The following is a 19033-nucleotide window of genomic DNA, read 5'->3' on the forward strand; positions in this document are numbered from 1 at the left end:
CCATTTTTCACTTAAATGCAAAGATGAATGGTACAGTATTTAAGTAATTTATACGATTCACGAACCTATTAATTTCTCGGATTTGCAAGACGGTACTGGATAAGCCTGCCAGTCATCATATTCGAAATATGTGACGTCCGTGTGTGTAGCCTCGTCCCTTCCACATCACCCCAGTTGCTCACCTCAACCGTCCATAACTTGGTCTTCATGAACGTGAACACCTATTGTTGTGAGATGAGGATATCAGTTATCAGACGTGCTACCACACTCACTCCTGATACTGCATCGCTGAACACTGATTTCTAAAAGATTTTAATCTCGTTTTTTGATGATACCACGACTCCCATTTAATGCAGGGGTGCCTTAACTTTCTCTTTTTATGTATGTGGACAGCTTAGAAACCCTCCCCAGATGTGTCTATGGACTATCTTCTGCCGACATCCAGTATTTCATTTGGTCTGAAATCGTAATAAGTACAATTATCACCCAGAGACTACAAGAAAGAGTACTGATGGTGAAATTAATTTCTATTTAGATTCTATCCTCCTGTAGACCATTGGGAGATAGGCTTATGGACTACAGGTTAGGAATCCTTCCCCAGGAGGCAATGGGTCGTCTGGGTGTGTTGAATGCCTCGTTCGTCTTCGTAGATATTGTGGTGCTTCTGGTAGGCGGGCTGAGGCCTCCATACTCTCCAGCCACACTCTTCATACCTGAGTCCATAACTGCCACTCGACTATAACTCTGACATCGTTTTTCACCCTTAATGCCTTAACGCTCTAGACACCTCATTTCACCTTCGAATGCTCCATCATCTGACCACACACATGTGAACGTCCCACGCCCCAGCCAGCACCCGTCCCTTAGGGATGCCTTCCTGTGAACACCACTTTTGCCACGTTGCTAAAGGTGACAGGACTGACCCACAAAAAAAAAAAAGTACCTTATTTCTAACTTCCTTGGAAAGATTACTGCCCATCTCACTGCTTCCCTCTCTCTTCAGAATAGAGCAGAGGATTCTGTTGCAGAAATGAAGACACGTATGTATCCCACCTTTATACTGTTTTTTCTAAAAACTAGTATTTTTCTAATTCCATGATTCGACCATTTTTATTTCGAGTGATTTACAAAAAACAAAACCTCACCTTTTTCTTTTTTCAACTTCCTTGAAAAGATTCCTCTCCCCCCATCCCCTGGCGGTGTATCCGTATCCGTCTGGGTTGTGAACATAGCAGAGGATATAGTGTTTGTTGCAGCAAGGGAGAGACATGTCTGTGACCCATCTTTCCGTAAAACTAATTTCATTTCTTAACATTCAATGGTTCCACCATTTTTACTTCGAGGCGACTCAGCCAAGGGGGTGCCAGTATTTCGGGCCTGGGAAAACTCTCTCACTTCGACTTGTATCTAACATTTATCAGCGCCCGAAAGGAATTGTGAGAACTTCTGTTCGTATCGGAACAATACCTTTCTAATCTTTGGCCCAAAACCATATTCTTGTAAGTTTTCTTGTACTGCCCCCTCTCTCTCTCTCTCTCTCTCTCTCTCTCTCTCTCTCTCTCTCTCTCTCTCTCTCTCTCTCTCTCTCTCTCTCTCTCTCTCTCTCTCTCTCTCTCTCTCTCTCTCTACCTCTACACACACACACACACACGCATATATATATATATATATATATATATATATATATATATATATATATATATATATATATATATATATATATCCCTGGGGATAGGGGAGAAAGAATACTTCCCACGTATTCCCTGCGTGTCGTAGAAGGCGACTAAAAGGGGAGGGAGCGGGGGGCTGGAAATCCTCCCCTCTTGTTTTTCTTTTTAATTTTCCAAAAGAAGGAACAGAGAAGGGAGCCAGGTGAGGATATTCCCTCAGAGGCCCAGTCCTCTGTTCTTAACGCTACCTTGCTAATGCGGGAAATGGCGAATAGTTTATATATATATATATATATATATATATATATATATATATATATATATATATATATATATATATATATATATACACATAGATGGATAGACAAATAGATAGATAGATGATATATAAACACCAACCACAATAAACACATTAATTACTCCTTTCTGCACGTAATGACCGGCACAGACCCTTCCATTTCTTGCCCCCTTTTTAACCTGCGTCTTCTCCTCCTCAGCAGCTGGAAGAGAACCATGGCCGGACTCTGGTGCAGTTGGTGCGTTCGTGGCTGCCAACCCGCTTGCCATCCTCACACCCTCCCAGTCTCCTGCTTGCACCTTGTGGTAGCGCCCGTCTCTTCCAGTAACACGGTAATGTGGCTCTACTTCTATTTGCATTGGGGAATAGGGCTGTAATTCTCCACCCCTTCCAATAAGGGCCTGATTGGATTACATTATAAGCACTGAAAACGGATAGGGTCGTGTGTGTGTGGGGTGGGTGTTGGTGTGTGTGTGTTGGTGTCTGTGTGTGTTGGTGTGTGGGGTTGTGTTGGTGTCTGTGTTTGAGGTGGGTGTGTGGGATGCGTGTGTGTGTGTGTGTGTGTGTGTGTGTGTGTGTGTGTTTTCGTGTGAGATGTGTCTGTGGGGTGTGTATGTATGTGTGTTGGTGTGTGAGGTGTGTGTGTGGGTGTGTGTGTGTGTGTGGGTGTGTGAGGTGGATGTTCCACCATCAGCGGCAGGGTACTGCTGTGTGCGTGTGTGTGTGTGTGTTTGCGACAGAAAATCGAGACAAAAAGAAAAACATGTGGTGGTTCCTGAAATCGTGAGTATTGTGGTATTTCTTGAATTCAATTTTACGATATTGTTGCCTTGTTTTTTTCACTCGACGAATCGTAATGTCTTCTGGGACCTTGAGGAACGAGACTGGTTTCCACTTAGCCAACACACCTTTGGCCAGGTGGCGAGTGTCATAAGACAGACGACTTTGAGCCTTATGGAAATATTCCATTCCTTGGCTCGCGCCTTCTTGCACCTATTTATAGAAAGATAATACAGGAGGGCAGTCTATGTTGGATGGTCTTCGAATACGGGCGTCTGTGAATGTGAACTCAAAGGCAAGTTAAGAAAGTTAGGGATGGAAAGATGAAATGCTATATCCAAGAAGAGAAGGACAAGTTACAGATGAAATCCGACTATATAATACAATATTAGACTGAAAGATGATGTGAAAGTGTCTTGCGTAGACTGTAATTTTGTCTATGTTTGATTTAGAATCTAATTCACTTTTGATGGAAGTGGTTATTGCCTGTTGTAAATAAACAATGTTTTTAGACGAAGTAGATTAAGATGGCGATGCATCGAGTGGGTACTATCTATTAGATCACATATATACATTGCAATTCAGTAACGATAGATAGAAATTATCGTAATTATCGTATTAAGTATGTTAGATAATTTTCAATGCTTTCGATGTTTAGTTCAGAAATATTGTGATTTCTATCACGAATTATCTTAAATTTGTTTGATTAGCATTAACTTATGGATTGTGTGAGGAGGCAGCATTACGTGTGTGTGTGTGTGTGTGTGTGTGTGTGTGTGTGTGTGCTTTAACCTTTTCCCGTCCAGCCCTCCACCCAAGCATCGACTAGAAAACGGTACTAACACCAGGTGATCGTTGTTAATTAATGGCCCTCTTATGTAAATCTAGCAGTGAAATGGGCAGTGAAACCCGACTCGTAGGGCTGTTGTACTCTCATTATTTATGCAAATATATTCAGTGGCCTCTTCAGGTGGGTAGGCATTATATATATATATATATATATATATATATATATATATATATATATATATATATATATATATATATATATATAAAGTGTTTTAGATATCTGGGAGTGGATCTGGCAGCGGATGTAACCATGGAAGCGGAAGTGGATCATAGGGTGGGGGAGGGGGCGAAAATCCTGGGAGCCTTGAAGAATGTGTGGAAGTCGAGAACATTATCTCGGAAAGCAAAAATGGGTATGTTTAAAGGAATAGTGGTTCCAACAATGTTGTATGGTTGCGAGGCGTGGGCTATGGATAGAGTTGTGCGCAGGAGGATGGATGTGCTGGAAATGAGATGTTTGAGGACAATGTGTGGTGTGATCTGGTTTGATCGAGTAAGTAACGTAAGGGTAAGAGAGATGTGTGGAAATAAAAAGAGCGTGGTTGAGAGAGCAGAAGAGGGTGTTTTGAAATGGTTTGGGCACATGGAGAGAATGAGTGAGGAAAGATTGACCAAGAGGATATATGTGTCGGAGGTGGAGGGAACGAGGAGAAGTGGGAGACCAAATTGGAGGTGGAAAGATGGAGTGAAAAAGATTTTGTGTGATCGGGGCCTGAACATGCAGGAGGGTGAAAGGAGGGCAAGGAATAGAGTGAATTGGAGCGATGTGGTATACCGGGGTTGACGTGCTGTCAGTGGATTGAATCAGGGCATGTGAAGCGTCTGGGGTAAACCATGGAAAGCTGTGTAGGTATCTATATTTGCGTGTGTGGACGTATGTATATACATGTGTATGGGGGTGGGTTGGGCCATTTCTTTCGTCTGTTTCCGTGCGCTACCTCGCAAACGCGGGAGACAGCGACAAAGCAAAAAAAAAAAAAAAAATATATATATATATATATATATATATATATATATATATATATATATATATATATATATATATATATATATATTCTTACGTAAGGTAACCAGATTCCTGCCGTCGCCCACGTATATAAAGCCCACATCAAGACCAGCTGTATATACCGCTCTAGGCAGCTGACTGAGAGCCAGCACAGAAGGACGATACTGGGGCCATTCATTCCCCTGGTGGTGCACATCTGAACCACACTGCGCCGTAAAGAGAGAGAGAGAGAGAGAGAGAGAGAGAGAGAGAGAGAGAGAGAGAGAGAGAGAGTAGTGAGTGCTGGTGGCTCGTGTCGCCAGAGGGAATTCGTTGGGTCGTAGTCATTGAGGCCAGAACTGACGCACTTGGTCGACACTCGCGTCACTGCCTGGACGACTGGCGTACACCACTCGCCAGACACACTGCCCCTGGGCGAGGGAGAAGGAAGTAGAGTAGCGCGGTTGCGTACATCTGGCTTCCCTCCTCACAGCCGTTATATTAAGTCAATTTACATAATTTCGGGCCATTATCTCCTGCTACGTCCATCATCAGCTATCAAGCCCCATCGTCCCTAATGCTCGTTCTCTCTGACAACGGATGGGTCTCTGGCATCGCATCCCTTTCCACGTTTCTCTTCCTGGTTCGAATCCCTCCCTTAATAGCATTAGTCCCTAAACATGCGTCAGCGTTGACGATACGGGACTCGCCGTCCTTTCATATCCTTGCGTAGTCCTACGTAATCCTCTTCAAATCAGTTGATTTGCAGAGGGAAAGTTATAATCACTTTCGTACCATTTTGCTCATTTCGGGGACTAACTCTCTTCAGGCGTGTTGGTCGCTTGGACAGACGCATATGGGAGAGTTGGACGATCGTGTTCTTAGGGTACGAGATCCACCTTTGCCCTTCTCTACTCTCCTGTACGGCTGTGAATGTGAGCACCACACGTAAAGTTAACTGAATGTTACTTCACAGGGAGGCTAAAAGGTGGTGGTGGTGCTGCTGCTGCTCCTCTACACCAGAGAATTACGACGGTTTACGGATGAAAGACGAATTCACCTGGCGAGGGAATGTTCGTTTTCTGTGTTTGTATAAATACCGAAAATGTCTGGGCTCTTCCGCGGAGTTTTCTTTTGTATTCGTGGCGATTTGAGCTCCGAAGGCCCTCTCTGAAGCGATTCGAATCCTCTCGCCGCGAGCATGTAAAACGTCCCCTTCTGCGGTAAATGACTATAGATGTGAACAAAGACTCGGGACTGCAGCTGTGCCACTTACCCGTGAAGCTTCGAATCGCTATCTCATTACCGCTCGTTTCGCCTCACCGCGAATCCAGGAAAGCCTCGAAATGTCGCGTCGTGAATCTACAAGCCGTGTGGCAAAGTGAGGCCAGGAGACAAAAATGATGGTTTTAAGCAGAATTTCCCACTGGGAAATGTGACTGTCAAATTTCCAGGGTCAAAGCCGGTGCTCGAAAAAATGGATTCGGGCCGGATACATGTACATCAGCAGTCGGCTCTAATCCACGTTAGTGGGGGAGAGGATGAATGTGCTTTAGTGGATAGTCAGTGACCCAAAACCCTGAAATTTAACTCTGAACTCCTAGATATTCAGGTCCAGCATGCTGTAAAAATGGCTGTGGCAAGGTCAAACTGTTGAAGTTGAGAGAAATATCATATATATATATATATATATATATATATATATATATATATATATATATATATATATATATATATATATATATATATATATTATTCTCATTAAATTTTAGGGAGAATAAAAAGATGTTCTGGAAGGAGGTAAATAAAGTGCGTAAGACAAGGGAGCAAATGGGAACTTCAGTGAAGGGCGCAAATGGGGAGGTGATAACAAGTAGTGGTGATGTGAGAAGGAGATGGAGTGAGTATTTTGAAGGTTTGTTGAATGTGTTTGATGATAGAGTGGCAGATATAGGGTGTTTTGGTCGAGGTGGTGTGCAAAGTGAGAGGGTTAGGGAAAATGATTTGGTAAACAGAGAAGAGGTAGTAAAAGCTTTGCGGAAGATGAAAGCCGGCAAGACAGCAGGTTTGGATGGTATTGCAGTGGAATTCATTAAAAAAGGGGGTGACTGTATAGTTGACTGGTTGGTAAGGTTATTTAATGTATGTATGACTCACGGTGAGGTGCCTGAGGATTGGCGGAATGCGTGCATAGTGCCATTGTACAAAGGCAAAGGGGATAAGAGTGAGTGCTCAAATTACAGAGGTATAAGTTTGTTGAGTATTCCTGGTAAATTATATGGGAGGGTATTGATTGAGAGGGTGAAGGCATGTATAGAGCATCAGATTGGGGAAGAGCAGTGTGGTTTCAGAAGTGGTAGAGGATGTGTGGATCAGGTGTTTGCTTTGAAGAATGTATGTGAGAAATACTTAGAAAAGCAAATGGATTTGTATGTAGCATTTATGGATCTGGAGAAGGCATATGATAGAGTTGATAGAGATGCTCTGTGGAAGGTATTAAGAATATATGGTGTGGGAGGCAAGTTGTTAGAAGCAGTGAAAAGTTTTTATCGAGGATGTAAGGCATGTGTACGTGTAGGAAGAGAGGAAAGTGATTGGTTCTCAGTGAATGTAGGTTTGCGGCAGGGGTGTGTGATGTCTCCATGGTTGTTTAATTTGTTTATGGATGGGGTTGTTAGGGAGGTGAATGCAAGAGTTTTGGAAAGAGGGGCAAGTGTATGGGGGTGGGTTGGGCCATTTCTTTCGTCTGTTTCCTTGCGCTACCTCGCAAACGCGGGAGACAGCGACAAAGCAAATATATATATATATATATATATATATATATATATATATATATATATATATATATATATATATATATATATCCCTGGGGATAGGGGAGAAAGAATACTTCCCACGTATTCCCTGCATGTCGTAGAAGGCGACTAAAAGGAGAGGGAGCGGGTGGCTGGAAATCCTCCCCTCTCATTTTTTTTTTTTGATTTTCCAAAAGAAGGAACAGAGAATGGGTCCAGATGAGGATATTCCCTCTAAGGCCCAGTCCTCTGTTCTTAACGCTACCTCGCTAATGCGGGAAATGGCGAATAGTACGAAAAAAAAATATATATATATATATATATATATATATATATATTTATATATATATATTTTTTTTTTCATACTATTCGCCATTTCCCGCGATAGCGAGGTAGCGTCAAGAACAGAGGACTGGGCCTTTGAGGGAATATCCTCACCTGGACCTCTCCTCTGTTCCTTCTTTTGGAAAAAAAAAAAAACGAGAGGGGAGGATTTCCAGCCCCCCGCTCCCTTCCCTTCTAGTCGCCTTCTACGACACGCAGGGAATACGTGGGAAGTATTCTTTCTCCCCTATCCCCTATATATCCCCTATATATCCCCTATATATATATATATATATATTTATATATCATCATCATCAGTAGAGAGGAAAAAGTACAGACACGTCAACACAAAATTAATTTTCCCAACTTTCGTAACAGAAAATCCATTTTCCTCCTTGTGAAAAGCCAAACGATTTCCTTTCTTATTTTCCTTTAAATAGAAATTCAAGGCTTACGAAATTTTTCACCCTCGCCTCCATCAGGTAATAACCAGACATCCCACCAGCTTTTCTTCTCAGCACATTTACATCCAGGAGTCTCTCTTTCTCTGACACACATCTGGAGGCTTGAGACGGACTCGTCCAGTAAAGTTAACATGAAACAGTTCAACTCATATACCCTACCCAGGACAGCAGAGGTATATCACCCAGCCGTCCGCACATCCATCATAACATTACTCCAACATTCGCCACAACTTTAATGGGTGTGTCAAGATTCCCCCTAAAGTTTGCACCAGGCGCTTATGATATGTTGAGGAAGTTGGTGTTCGCTGGCTTCTGGTGAAGTCATCATTAATCATTTGGCCAGTAATTTTGTCTTGTCTTCTTTCGGGTAGACTGACCCTGTACCCTGCATTGGTTAGCTTTGGGTCATCCCTAAAAAAGAAAGTGAGTGCAGATGTCAGTCTCTGATTAGAATCATTTTTCAGTTAAGGCGAGACCGTGATGTGGACATTTTTGTGTCCATGGCTGGAGCCTTAAAAGATAGACTGAAAGACTTGCTGAGTTTAAAAGCATTATGATTATGAAGACGTGTCGTGATGGGGGCGAGGTAGTAAGTAAAAGCCTTATTTTCTTCGCTGCCTTACTCCCTTCTGTCCAATGAAGCATACTCAAAACGCATACCTCAATACACACGTTCAAAATAGTATCTTACAACCTTTTATATGAAACAATATGACACCACGGACGAAATATTTTGAGAAATGCCTATATGCCTGGCTTTAGTTTGTAACCCTAAGTTCACCTTATTGTAACATATTGATATCCATAAACATTTTTTATCATGCTAATTTCATATTTCGATAGACATAACTATAAAGTGGAGCTGCCGTGATTATTACGAAATTTGTCTCATATTTACGCTCAGCAGCCCTACCGAGACAACACGAGTCGTATTGATCATTTCGATATTCTTACGACCCATCCGAGAAGTTACTAAAAAATTTTTACCCTGTGTAAATCATTCTCCCCCCCCAAAAAAAAAAAAGAATAAAGAAAAAAAATTACTTTGTGATTACCAACTCGTAATTGCCTAATTGCCTGTTTGTACAGTGTGGGTGAAGAGTTCAATACTCCTGAGACCCCAAGAGTGTGGTGATAGGTGGAACTGGCGCGTAAAACTCACCGCAGGAAATTCTATAGAGTGCTCAGAATCAAGCGTCGTGTGATATACATATTGAGAAGTTATTTGTATGTGACGTAAGTGTGTGGAAGGCGGGGAAGAGTAATTGACAGCCACTGTAGTGCTGGTTCACCACCCTCTCTAACTCCTCCCATATCTAGACTAGTGGTGCCTCCCTGGTCAGTGGCTGGCGGCTCTCAACCACTCGTGTGTGTGTGTGTGTGTGTGTGTGTGTGTGTTTAGCGTTGTGTTGATTAATCTCTTCCGCGTAGCGAAAATCCGAAGTTATTGTGAAGTTATTTTGATAAAGTCACGTTTGTCCCTACTTAGGAAATTAACTTCCGGGTGATCTATCTTTCTCATTTTCTAATAGCTATTGACATTTTGATTAATGTGTGATAAACGTGAGTTGCGTCACACTAGATTTTCTCGAACTTCTCAGTACATAAGGATTTGCCAAGAATAAACATGTCTCGGGACTTGCCAATTAAGATAATGAGAAAAAAATTGAGTAAGTATATATATACGTGTATATATATATATATATATATATATATATATATATATATATATATATATATATATATATATATATATATATATATATATATATACATATATATATGAACACGAATATAGTACATATGAACACGCACTTTCATACCAGTCATAATATCCTCCAACAGCCTTGATTCGAACTTAGGGCCTTGTGCGTGGCATTTGGGATACCACGGAAAAGTTCCTGGGTTCGAGTCCTGGCTGTTAGAGTGTATTATATGATATATATATATATATATAAGTGCAGACGACGACAATATTGTATCAAAGTATAGGCCCGACGGCAGATGTTATTATAGGCTAGCAGTACAACACGGGTACTGAATGCCTCATGTTACTTGCTGGTATGGTTAGGTGGGAGCTAACCAACACCCACCAGAGTCCTCGTTAATCGGTACACAAACCAGAAAGATTTCCCTTGTGATTACACTCCTCTGATTGCCTCTTTCTCATTAACTGCTGTTATCATCCCTTAGTCTTCGTTTACAGATGGTACAGTGCTGTTATCTTGAGTCTCTGTGTAGTGTTGGTAGAGTGGTGTTATTTTGAGTCTCTTTGTAGTGTTGGTAGAGTGCTGTTATCTTGATTCTCTGTGTAGTGGTGGTAGAGTGGTGTTATTTTGAGTCTTTGTGTACTGTTGGTAGAGTGGTGTTATCTTGAGTCTCTGTGTAGTGGTGGTAGAGTGGTGTTATCTTGAGTCTCTGTGTAGTGTTGGTAGAGTGGTGTTATCTTGAGTCTCTGTGTAGTGTTGGTAGAGTGCTGTTATCTTGAGTCTCTGTGTAGTGGTGGTAGAGTGCTGTTATCTTGAGTCTCTGTGTAGTGGTGGTAGAGTGGTGTTATCTTGAGTCTCTGTGTAGTGTTGGTAGAGTGGTGTTATCTTGAGTCCCTGTGTAGTGTTGGTAGAGTGGTGTTATCTTGAGTCTCTGTGTAGTGTTGGTAGATTGGTGTTATCTTGAGTCTCTGTGTAGTGTTGGTAGATTGGTGTTATCTTGAGTCTCTGTGTAGTGTTGGTAGAGTGCTGTTATCTTGAGTCTCTGTGTAGTGGTGGTAGAGTGCTGTTATCTTGAGTCTCTGTGTAGTGGTGGTAGAGTGGTGTTATCTTGAGTCTCTGTGTAGTGTTGGTAGAGTGGTGTTATCTTGAGTCTCTGTGTAGTGTTGGTAGAGTGCTGTTATCTTGAGTCTCTGTGTAGTGTTGGTAGAGTGGTGTTATTTTGAGTCTCTGTGTAGTGGTGGTAGAGTGGTGTTATTTTGAGTCTTTGTGTAGTGTTGGTAGAGTGGTGTTATCTTGAGTCTCTGTGTGGTGTTGGTAGAGTGGTGTTATCTTGAGTCTCTGTGTAGTGTTGGTAGAGTGTTATCTTGAGTCTCTGTGTACTGTTGGTAGAGTGATGCCATACTTCGCTTTTGTGTATCGTTGGCAGAGTGGTGTCAGCTGTGGTTTGCCCCAGTATTTGTGTACTGCTGGTAAAGTCAAGATGTCACCCCATTCTTTGTGTTCTGTTGGCAGAGTGTTATTCTTCTTTGTTGTCAGGTGTTCTTGTAGTGCCAATAGCCTTTTGTCTATTCAGTTTCTGTTCTAAGGTATAACCAGGTGGAATAGATTTCCTACTCTGTTACTTGGTCTGTTACCCAAGTGTATCTTCTTTTTTTCCTGTTGAAAGACAACAGTATTCCAGACTTTGCTGTTGGTAAATTGTGGTCATATTGGTAGCTGCTGGTAAACAGCCGTCCTTTGGTCTTGATGTAAACTACTTTTTCGCAGCGTTTTATTTACTGTTTGCAGGCTCTTGTTTGCAGTCCCTCTCCCCACTTAGAGAAGACTGGTGAGTCTGTCTCTAGAATGGTACTTGATCCCAGCAAGATCGTAAACAGAGAATAGATTGTTTGCTGGGGTTTACCTTTATTGTTACTGACGTCCCATAAATCCTGGTTTACAGTAAACAGACTTCTATCTCTCAAAGACCCTGATTTCTCCTGGAAGATTGGTGTACACGAGCCTTAGTCTACTAGTCTACAACAAATGCTGCCAGGATTCGTCTGTAGATTGCTTCTATATCTATCTATCTATATACATATATATATATATATATATATATATATATATATATATATATATATATATATATATATATATATATATATATACATATATTTATATATATATATATATATATATATATATATATATATATATATATATATATATATATATATATATATATATATATATATATATTTATTCATACTTGCTTGACTTCATTAATTCCTGTCGCTACCTCGCCACGCAGGAAATAGAGAGAGAGAGAGAGAGAGAGAGAGAGAGAGAGAGAGAGAGAGAGAGAGAGAGAGAGAGAGAGAGAGAGAGCCTGACTTCCACTCTGTGCACATTCCTCTGAACAGTAAAGATATATCGTTTCTCCCTCTCTCCCCCAATTCAATTTAATGAATTCTCACTTCCACTCTCTCCAATGGTCTATCTTTCTCATTCATTTTCCCCTCTCTTCCATTTTTCTTTCCTCACTTTTGTATCTATTACTCCTCTACTATGCAACCTGTCTGGATGTATTTTATCACACACACACACACACACACACACACACACACACACACACACACACATATATATATATATATATATATATATATATATATATATATATATATATATATATATATATATATATATATATATATGGGATAGGGGAGAAAGAATACTTCCCACGTATTCTCTGTGTGCTGTACATACATATACATACATGTACATACACATGTACATATTCATACTTGCCTTCATCCTGTCACTACCCTGCCCCACAGGAAAACAGCATCGCTGTCCCTGGGGATGGGGAGAAAGAATACCTCCCATGTATCCCTGCATCTTGTAGAAGGCAACTAAAAGGGGAGGTAGCAGGGGCTGGAAATCCTCCCCTTCCATTTTTACTTTTGTTTTTTTCCTAAAGAAGGAACAGAGAAGGGGGCTCAGTCCTCTGTTCCTAACGCTACCCCACTAACACGGGAAATGGCGAATATGTATGAAAGAGAAATATATATATCCCTGGGGATAGGGGATTAAGAATACTTCCCACGTATTCCCTGCGTGTCGTAGAAGGCGACTAAAAGGGGAGGGAGCGGGGGGCTGGAAATCCTCCCCTCTCATTTTTTTTTTTTTTTTCCAAAAGAAGGAACAGAGGGGGCCAGGTGAGGATATTCCAAAAAAGGCCCAGTCCTCTGTTCTTAACGCTACCTCGCTAACGCGGGAAATGGCAAATAGTTTAAAAGAAAGAAAGAAAAATATATATATATATATATATATATATATATATATATATATATATATATATATATATATATATATATGTATATATATTTATATGTATATATATGTGTTTATCATACTTTGTCGCTCTCTCCCGCGTTAGTGAGGTAGCGCAAGGAAACATACGAAAGAATGGCCCAACCCACCCACATGCACATGTATATACATACACGTCCACACACGAACATACGCATACCGGTACATTTCAACATATACATATATATACATACACAGACATATACAGATATACGCATGTATATAATTCATACTTGCTACCTTTATTCATTCCCGTCGCCACCCCGCCACACATGAAATGACAACCCCTTCCCCCGCGCACGCGTGCGAAGTAGGGCTAGGAGAAGAAAACAAAGGCCACATTCGTTCACGCTCAGTCTCTAGCTGTCATGTATAATGCACCGAAGCCACATATAGAAGGCAACTAAAGGGGATCGGGAATGGGGGGGGCTAGAAACCCTCCCCTCCTTGTAGTTTAACTCTCTAAAAGGACAAAACAGGAGTCACGCGGGAAGTGCTCATCCTCCGCGAAGGCTTAGACTGAGGTGTCTAAATGTGTGTGGATGTAGCCAAGATGAGAAAAAAGGAGAAATAGGTAGTATGTTTGAGGAAATGAACCTGGTTGTCTTGGCTCTGAGTGAAACGAAGCTCGAGGGTAAAGGGGAAGAGTGGTTTAGGAATGTTTTGGGAGTAAAGTCAGGGGTTGGTGAGATGACAAGAGTAAGGGAAGGAGTAGCACTACTCCTGAAGAAGTTGTGGGAGTATGTGATAGAGTGTAGGAAAATAAAGTCAAGATTGATATGGATAAAACTGAAAGTAGATGGAGAGAGATGGGTGATTATTGGTGCCTATGAACCTGGGCATGAGACGAAAGATCATGAGAGGCAAGTGTTTTAGGAGCAGCTGAGTGAGTGTGTTAGTAGTTTTGATGCACGAAACCGGGTTATAGTGATGGGTGATTTGAATGCAAAGGGGAGTAATGTGGTGTATATGGGATGTTCAGTGTTGTAAATGGAAATGATGAAGTGCTTGTAGATTTGTGTGCTGAAAAAGGACTGGTGATTGGGAATAACTGGTTTACTAAGAGAGATATACATAAGTATACTTATGTAAGTAGGAGAGATGGAGGGAGAGTGTTATTGGATTACGTGTTAATTGATAGGCGTGTGAAAGAGACTTTTGGATGTTAATGTGCTGAGAGGTGCAACTGTAGGGATGTCTCATCGGTATCTTGTGGAGTAGGTGAAGATTTGTAGAGGTTCTCAGAAAAGAAGAGAGAATGTTGGGGTGAAAAAAGTGGTAAGAGTAAGTGAGCTTGGGAAGGAGACTTATGTGAGGAAGTACCAAGAGAGACTGAATGGAAAAAGGTGAGACCAATGGACGTAAGGAGAGTGGAGATGGAGTGGGATGTATGTAGCAGAGCAGTGATGACTCGCGTAAAAGATGCTTGTGGCATGAGAATCGTGGGAGGCGGGCAGATTAGAAAGAATAGTGAGGGGTGGGATGAAGAAGTAAGATTATCGGTGAAGGGGGCTAATGGGGAGGTAATAACAAGTAGTGGTGATGTGAGAAGATGATGGAGTGAATATTTTAAAGATTTGTTGAATGTGTTAGATGATAGAGTGGCAGATATAGGGTGTTTTGGTCGAGGTGATGTGCGAAGTGAGAGTGTTAGGGAGAATGATTTGGTAAACGGGGAATAGGTAGTGAAAGCTTTGCGGAAGATGAAAGCCGGCAAGGCGGCGGGTTTAGATGGTCTTGCAGTGAAAGATATTAAAAAAGAGGGTGAGTGTGGTTCACTGGTTGGTAAGGATATTTAATGTATGTATGGCTCACGGTGAGGTGGCTGAGGATTGGTGGAATGCATGAACAGTTCCATTATACAAAGGCAAAAAGGATAAAGGTGAGCGCTCAAATTACAGTGGTATAAGTTTGTTGAGTATTCCTGGGAAATTATATGGGAGGGCATTGATTAAGAGGGTGAAGGCATGTACAGAGCATCAGATTGGGGAAGAGCAGTGTGGTTTCAGAATTGGTAGAGGATGTATGGATCAGGTATTTGCTTTGAAAAATGTATGTGAGAAATACTTAGAAGAACAAATGGATTCGTATGTAGCATTTATGGATCTGGAGAAGACATATGATAGAGTTGATAGAGATGCTCTGTGGAAGGTATTAAGAATATATGGCGTGGGAGGCAAGTTAATAGAAGTAGTGGAAAGTTTTTATCGAGGATGTAAGGCATGTGTACGTGTAGGAATAGAAGAAAGTGATTGGTTCCCAGTGAATGTCGGTTTGCGGCAGGGGTGTGTGATGTCTCCTTGGTTGTTTAATTTGTTAATGGATGGGGTTGTTAGGGAGGTGAATTCAAGAGTTTTGAAGAGAGGGGCAAGTATGCCGTCTGTTGTGGATGAGAGGGCTTGGGAAGTGAGTCAGTTGTTGTTCGCTGATGATACAAAGTTGGTGGCTGATTCGGGTGAGAAACTGCAGAAACTGGTGACTGAGTTTGGTAAAGTGTGTGAAAGAGGAAAGTTGAGAGTAAGTGTGAATAAGAGCAAGGTTATTAGGTTCAATAGGGTTGAGGGACAAGTCAATGGGAGGTACGTTTGTATGGAGAAAAACTGAACTGTAGTGTTTTAGATATGTGGCAATGGATTTAGCAGCGGATGGAACCATGGAAGCGGAAGTGAGTCACTGGGTGGGGGAGTGGGCGAAGGTTCTGGGAGCGTTGAAAAATGTGTGGAACGCGAGACCATTATCTCGGAAAGCAAAAATCGGTATGTTTGAAGGAATAGTGGTTCCAACAATGTTATATGGTTGCGAGACGTGGGCTATAGATAAAGTTGTGCGGAGGAGGGTTGGAAATGAGATGTTTGAGGACAATATGTGGTGTTAGATGGTTTTGACCAAGTAAGTAATGAAAGAGTAAGAGAGATGTGTGGTGATAAAATGAATGTGGTTGAAAGAGCAGAAGAGGGTGTTTTGAAGTGGTTTGGTCACATGGAGAGAATGAATGAGGAAAGATTGACAAAGAGGATATATGTGGAGGGAAGGAGGAGAAGTGGGAGACCAGATTGGAGGTAGAAGGATGGAGTGAAAAAGATTTTGAGTGATCGGGGCCTGAACATGCAAGAGGGTAAAGGGTGTGCAAGGAATAGAGTGAACTGGAATGATATGGTATACCGGGGTCGACTTGGTGTCATTGGATTGAACCAGGTTAATTGAAGCGTCTGGGATAAACCATGGGAAGTTTTGTGGGGCCTGGATGTGGAAAGGGAGCTGTGGTTTCACTGCATTATACATGAAAGTTAGGGACTGAGTGTGAACGAATGTGGCCTTTGTTGTCTTTTCCCAGCGCTACCTGGCGTGCATGCGGGGGGAGGAGGTTGTCATTTAATGTGTGACGGGGTGGCGACGAGAATGAATAAAGGCAGCAGGTATGAATTACGTACATGTTTATATATGTATATGTCTGTGTATGTATATGTATTTATGCTTCTGCCTGTACGTATGTAGGTTTGAGATCAGATGCAGAACTTGGTCTTCGAATTTTTCATTAAGAGGTGGTGTGGGAATTGTGCCTTAGTAATGATGTTTTCTTCGTCCTTACATTTATCAGACTTTGCCATCTTTATAGCTTACGTGAGTCATAATATGCCCCAAACATAGTTTCTGTAACTTGTCCATGAAATTATTAGTCTGCGAGATCTGAGGCAGGTTTGTCTGGAGCGAGATGAGATGGCGTCTTATATAATCACAGCCTCGTAGATCGATTGTCCTTGGATTAATCCCATCACGCCCTGTAGGTTGTTATTAGGGGGTAGAGTGACTCTATTATATACATCGTCAGCTCAACTGATAGGCTTTGACAGCTTGGTCTACGTAGAGGTGAGGTTGGCGTCGGTGATCTGTTCGCTTATAACAGCAAATGGTACTTGTTCTTGGCTGATGGTAGTTTTTATGTGAGAAAGACAGATACAGAGGGACCTCACTGGTCTCTGGCATGGGTCGTGAGTGAATCCTGAACTTTCAGTCTATATCAAAGGAGAGAAGACGTCTACCATCATAGATGGAGACAGAATATCTGAAGGCTCCTCTCCACCCACCACTATAGATGGAGAGAAGAAAGTTAAGCAGAAGGCTCCTCCCGACCCACCACCATAGGTGGAAGCAAGATATTGGAACAGAAGGGCTCCTCCCCACCCGTCACTGTAGATGTGGGCGGGATAGTAAAGCAGAAGACTCCTCCACACCCTCCACTATAGATGAAGACCAGATAGTAAAGCTGAAGACTCCTCTTCACCTACCACTATAGGCTCCTTCCCCCATCCACTGCTACCTCTGTCATATCACCAAGTAGGAAGATATCTCTGAAGGAACACCATCTGATGTGAAATGAATGCACTAACATGGAAACTGTATATAAATAAATGCAGAGAAGGCACATTATGATCTCACTACAATCGCTGGGTGCTCTGTGCTAGGAACAGAGAAGATGCTTCGTTAGCTTCAATCCATTGTGGCAATTCCATCTGGTTTCGACAGGAGGTAATACTTGATGTATCTTTATGAGGGAACATCATGGAACACTTTCTGGTCCCTGAAACTTTCCTTTTAAGATGACTAGTCCTCAGACTTTTCCCCATATGATGACAGACTGTACGAGTCTAGAGAATGATCGTGTGGTAGGTATCTTACAAACCTGGTCCAACCTCGGGATAAATTCAGCAGCATCCAGGGAAATACATAACAGCACCTGAGGACAACACTGAGCAACACTGTACACAGCAAGTTAGACAATACAGAAAAACCCTTGGGAATATCCCCGAAACACTGATATCACAGCTTGCAACACCAGTCTGTGTTGTACTTCGTCAAATTGGGAACCTTACGTCTGTCGAGATGTAGCAGTTAAAGGTGCTAATCCTAATGCAAGTTAACAAACACAGGGTTAAGTGCTTATCAGTCTCAGAGAATGGGAAAAACTGTGAAATGGACTTCTTTTTTTTTTCAAAACCAGAAGGGAAACGAAGGAGCATTGAGTCTCTTCCAAGACTTGGAGGGAAGTGATATCTGTTTCAAGGCAAGATGGGGGAGTGGGACTCTGTTCAAGACAAAGAGAGGTATGGACTTTGTTTCCAAGACAAGGAGAGGAACTGATCCAGTTTCGGTACTTTGCTGGAACTGGACATTGTTCTAAGACAAGGAGAGGAAAAATCAGACTGTCTCAAGACCCTGAGAGAGAGAGAGAGAGAGAGAGAGAGAGAGAGAGAGAGAGAGAGAGAGAGAGAGAGAGAGAGAGAGAGAGAGAGAGAGAGGCAAGCCATTGGCCCTAGTTATACTTACCCAAGTGGCACTTATGTTTGAAAATCCGTTCCTGTTTACCCACAGTTGCCTGGAGGAAGATAATGCTATGCTTTATAGACGATTCTTTGGTTCAATCTTACCTTTTTTTTCTTTACAACTCTTGGTAAACATTCGTTTAAGTATATTTCTTGTACTGTTAATAGGCCGTAGGGAAATGTTTATGGATGTGTAGCCCCGGCAGAATAAAGAAAAAAATCTTTCGTTGAGAAGATTAATTTGACATCCTACAAATACACTTTCGTATGAGGAGAAAAAAAAAAAAGAATTGATGTTTAGAAATACGAGGGATTTACCAGCAACAGAAGGGAAGAAAAAGATATGTTTCCAGTCTTGCGTGCGTCGAAAAGGCTTGAGGTTACTGAATAATTGAGCGGTTTCTTGTTCCGTCTCTGGTTAAGTGTTCCAAGGTTAGAGTGATGTGTTTCTTGTACGGGGTTTGTGTTCTGTAGATGCCCT

The 19033-nt window shown here is 41.8% G+C and overlaps 1 protein-coding gene across 5 annotated transcripts in view; it reads left to right on the plus strand.

Moving 5' to 3' along the window:
- The window catches only part of LOC139757444 (uncharacterized), a 979032-nt gene that overhangs the window by 777389 nt on the left and 182610 nt on the right, over positions 1–19033 (plus strand). For all 5 annotated transcript variants that reach the window (XM_071677964.1, XM_071677968.1, XM_071677965.1 and 2 more), the window contains exon 19: positions 2168–2300. In XM_071677964.1, coding sequence (XP_071534065.1) covers positions 2168–2296 — 129 coding nt within the window. In that variant the 3' untranslated portion in view covers positions 2297–2300. The remainder of the gene's footprint in view (positions 1–2167; positions 2301–19033) is intronic.

This window comes from Panulirus ornatus, chromosome 26, assembly GCF_036320965.1.
Source record: "Panulirus ornatus isolate Po-2019 chromosome 26, ASM3632096v1, whole genome shotgun sequence".
Classification (NCBI taxonomy): Eukaryota; Metazoa; Arthropoda; class Malacostraca; order Decapoda; family Palinuridae; genus Panulirus; species Panulirus ornatus.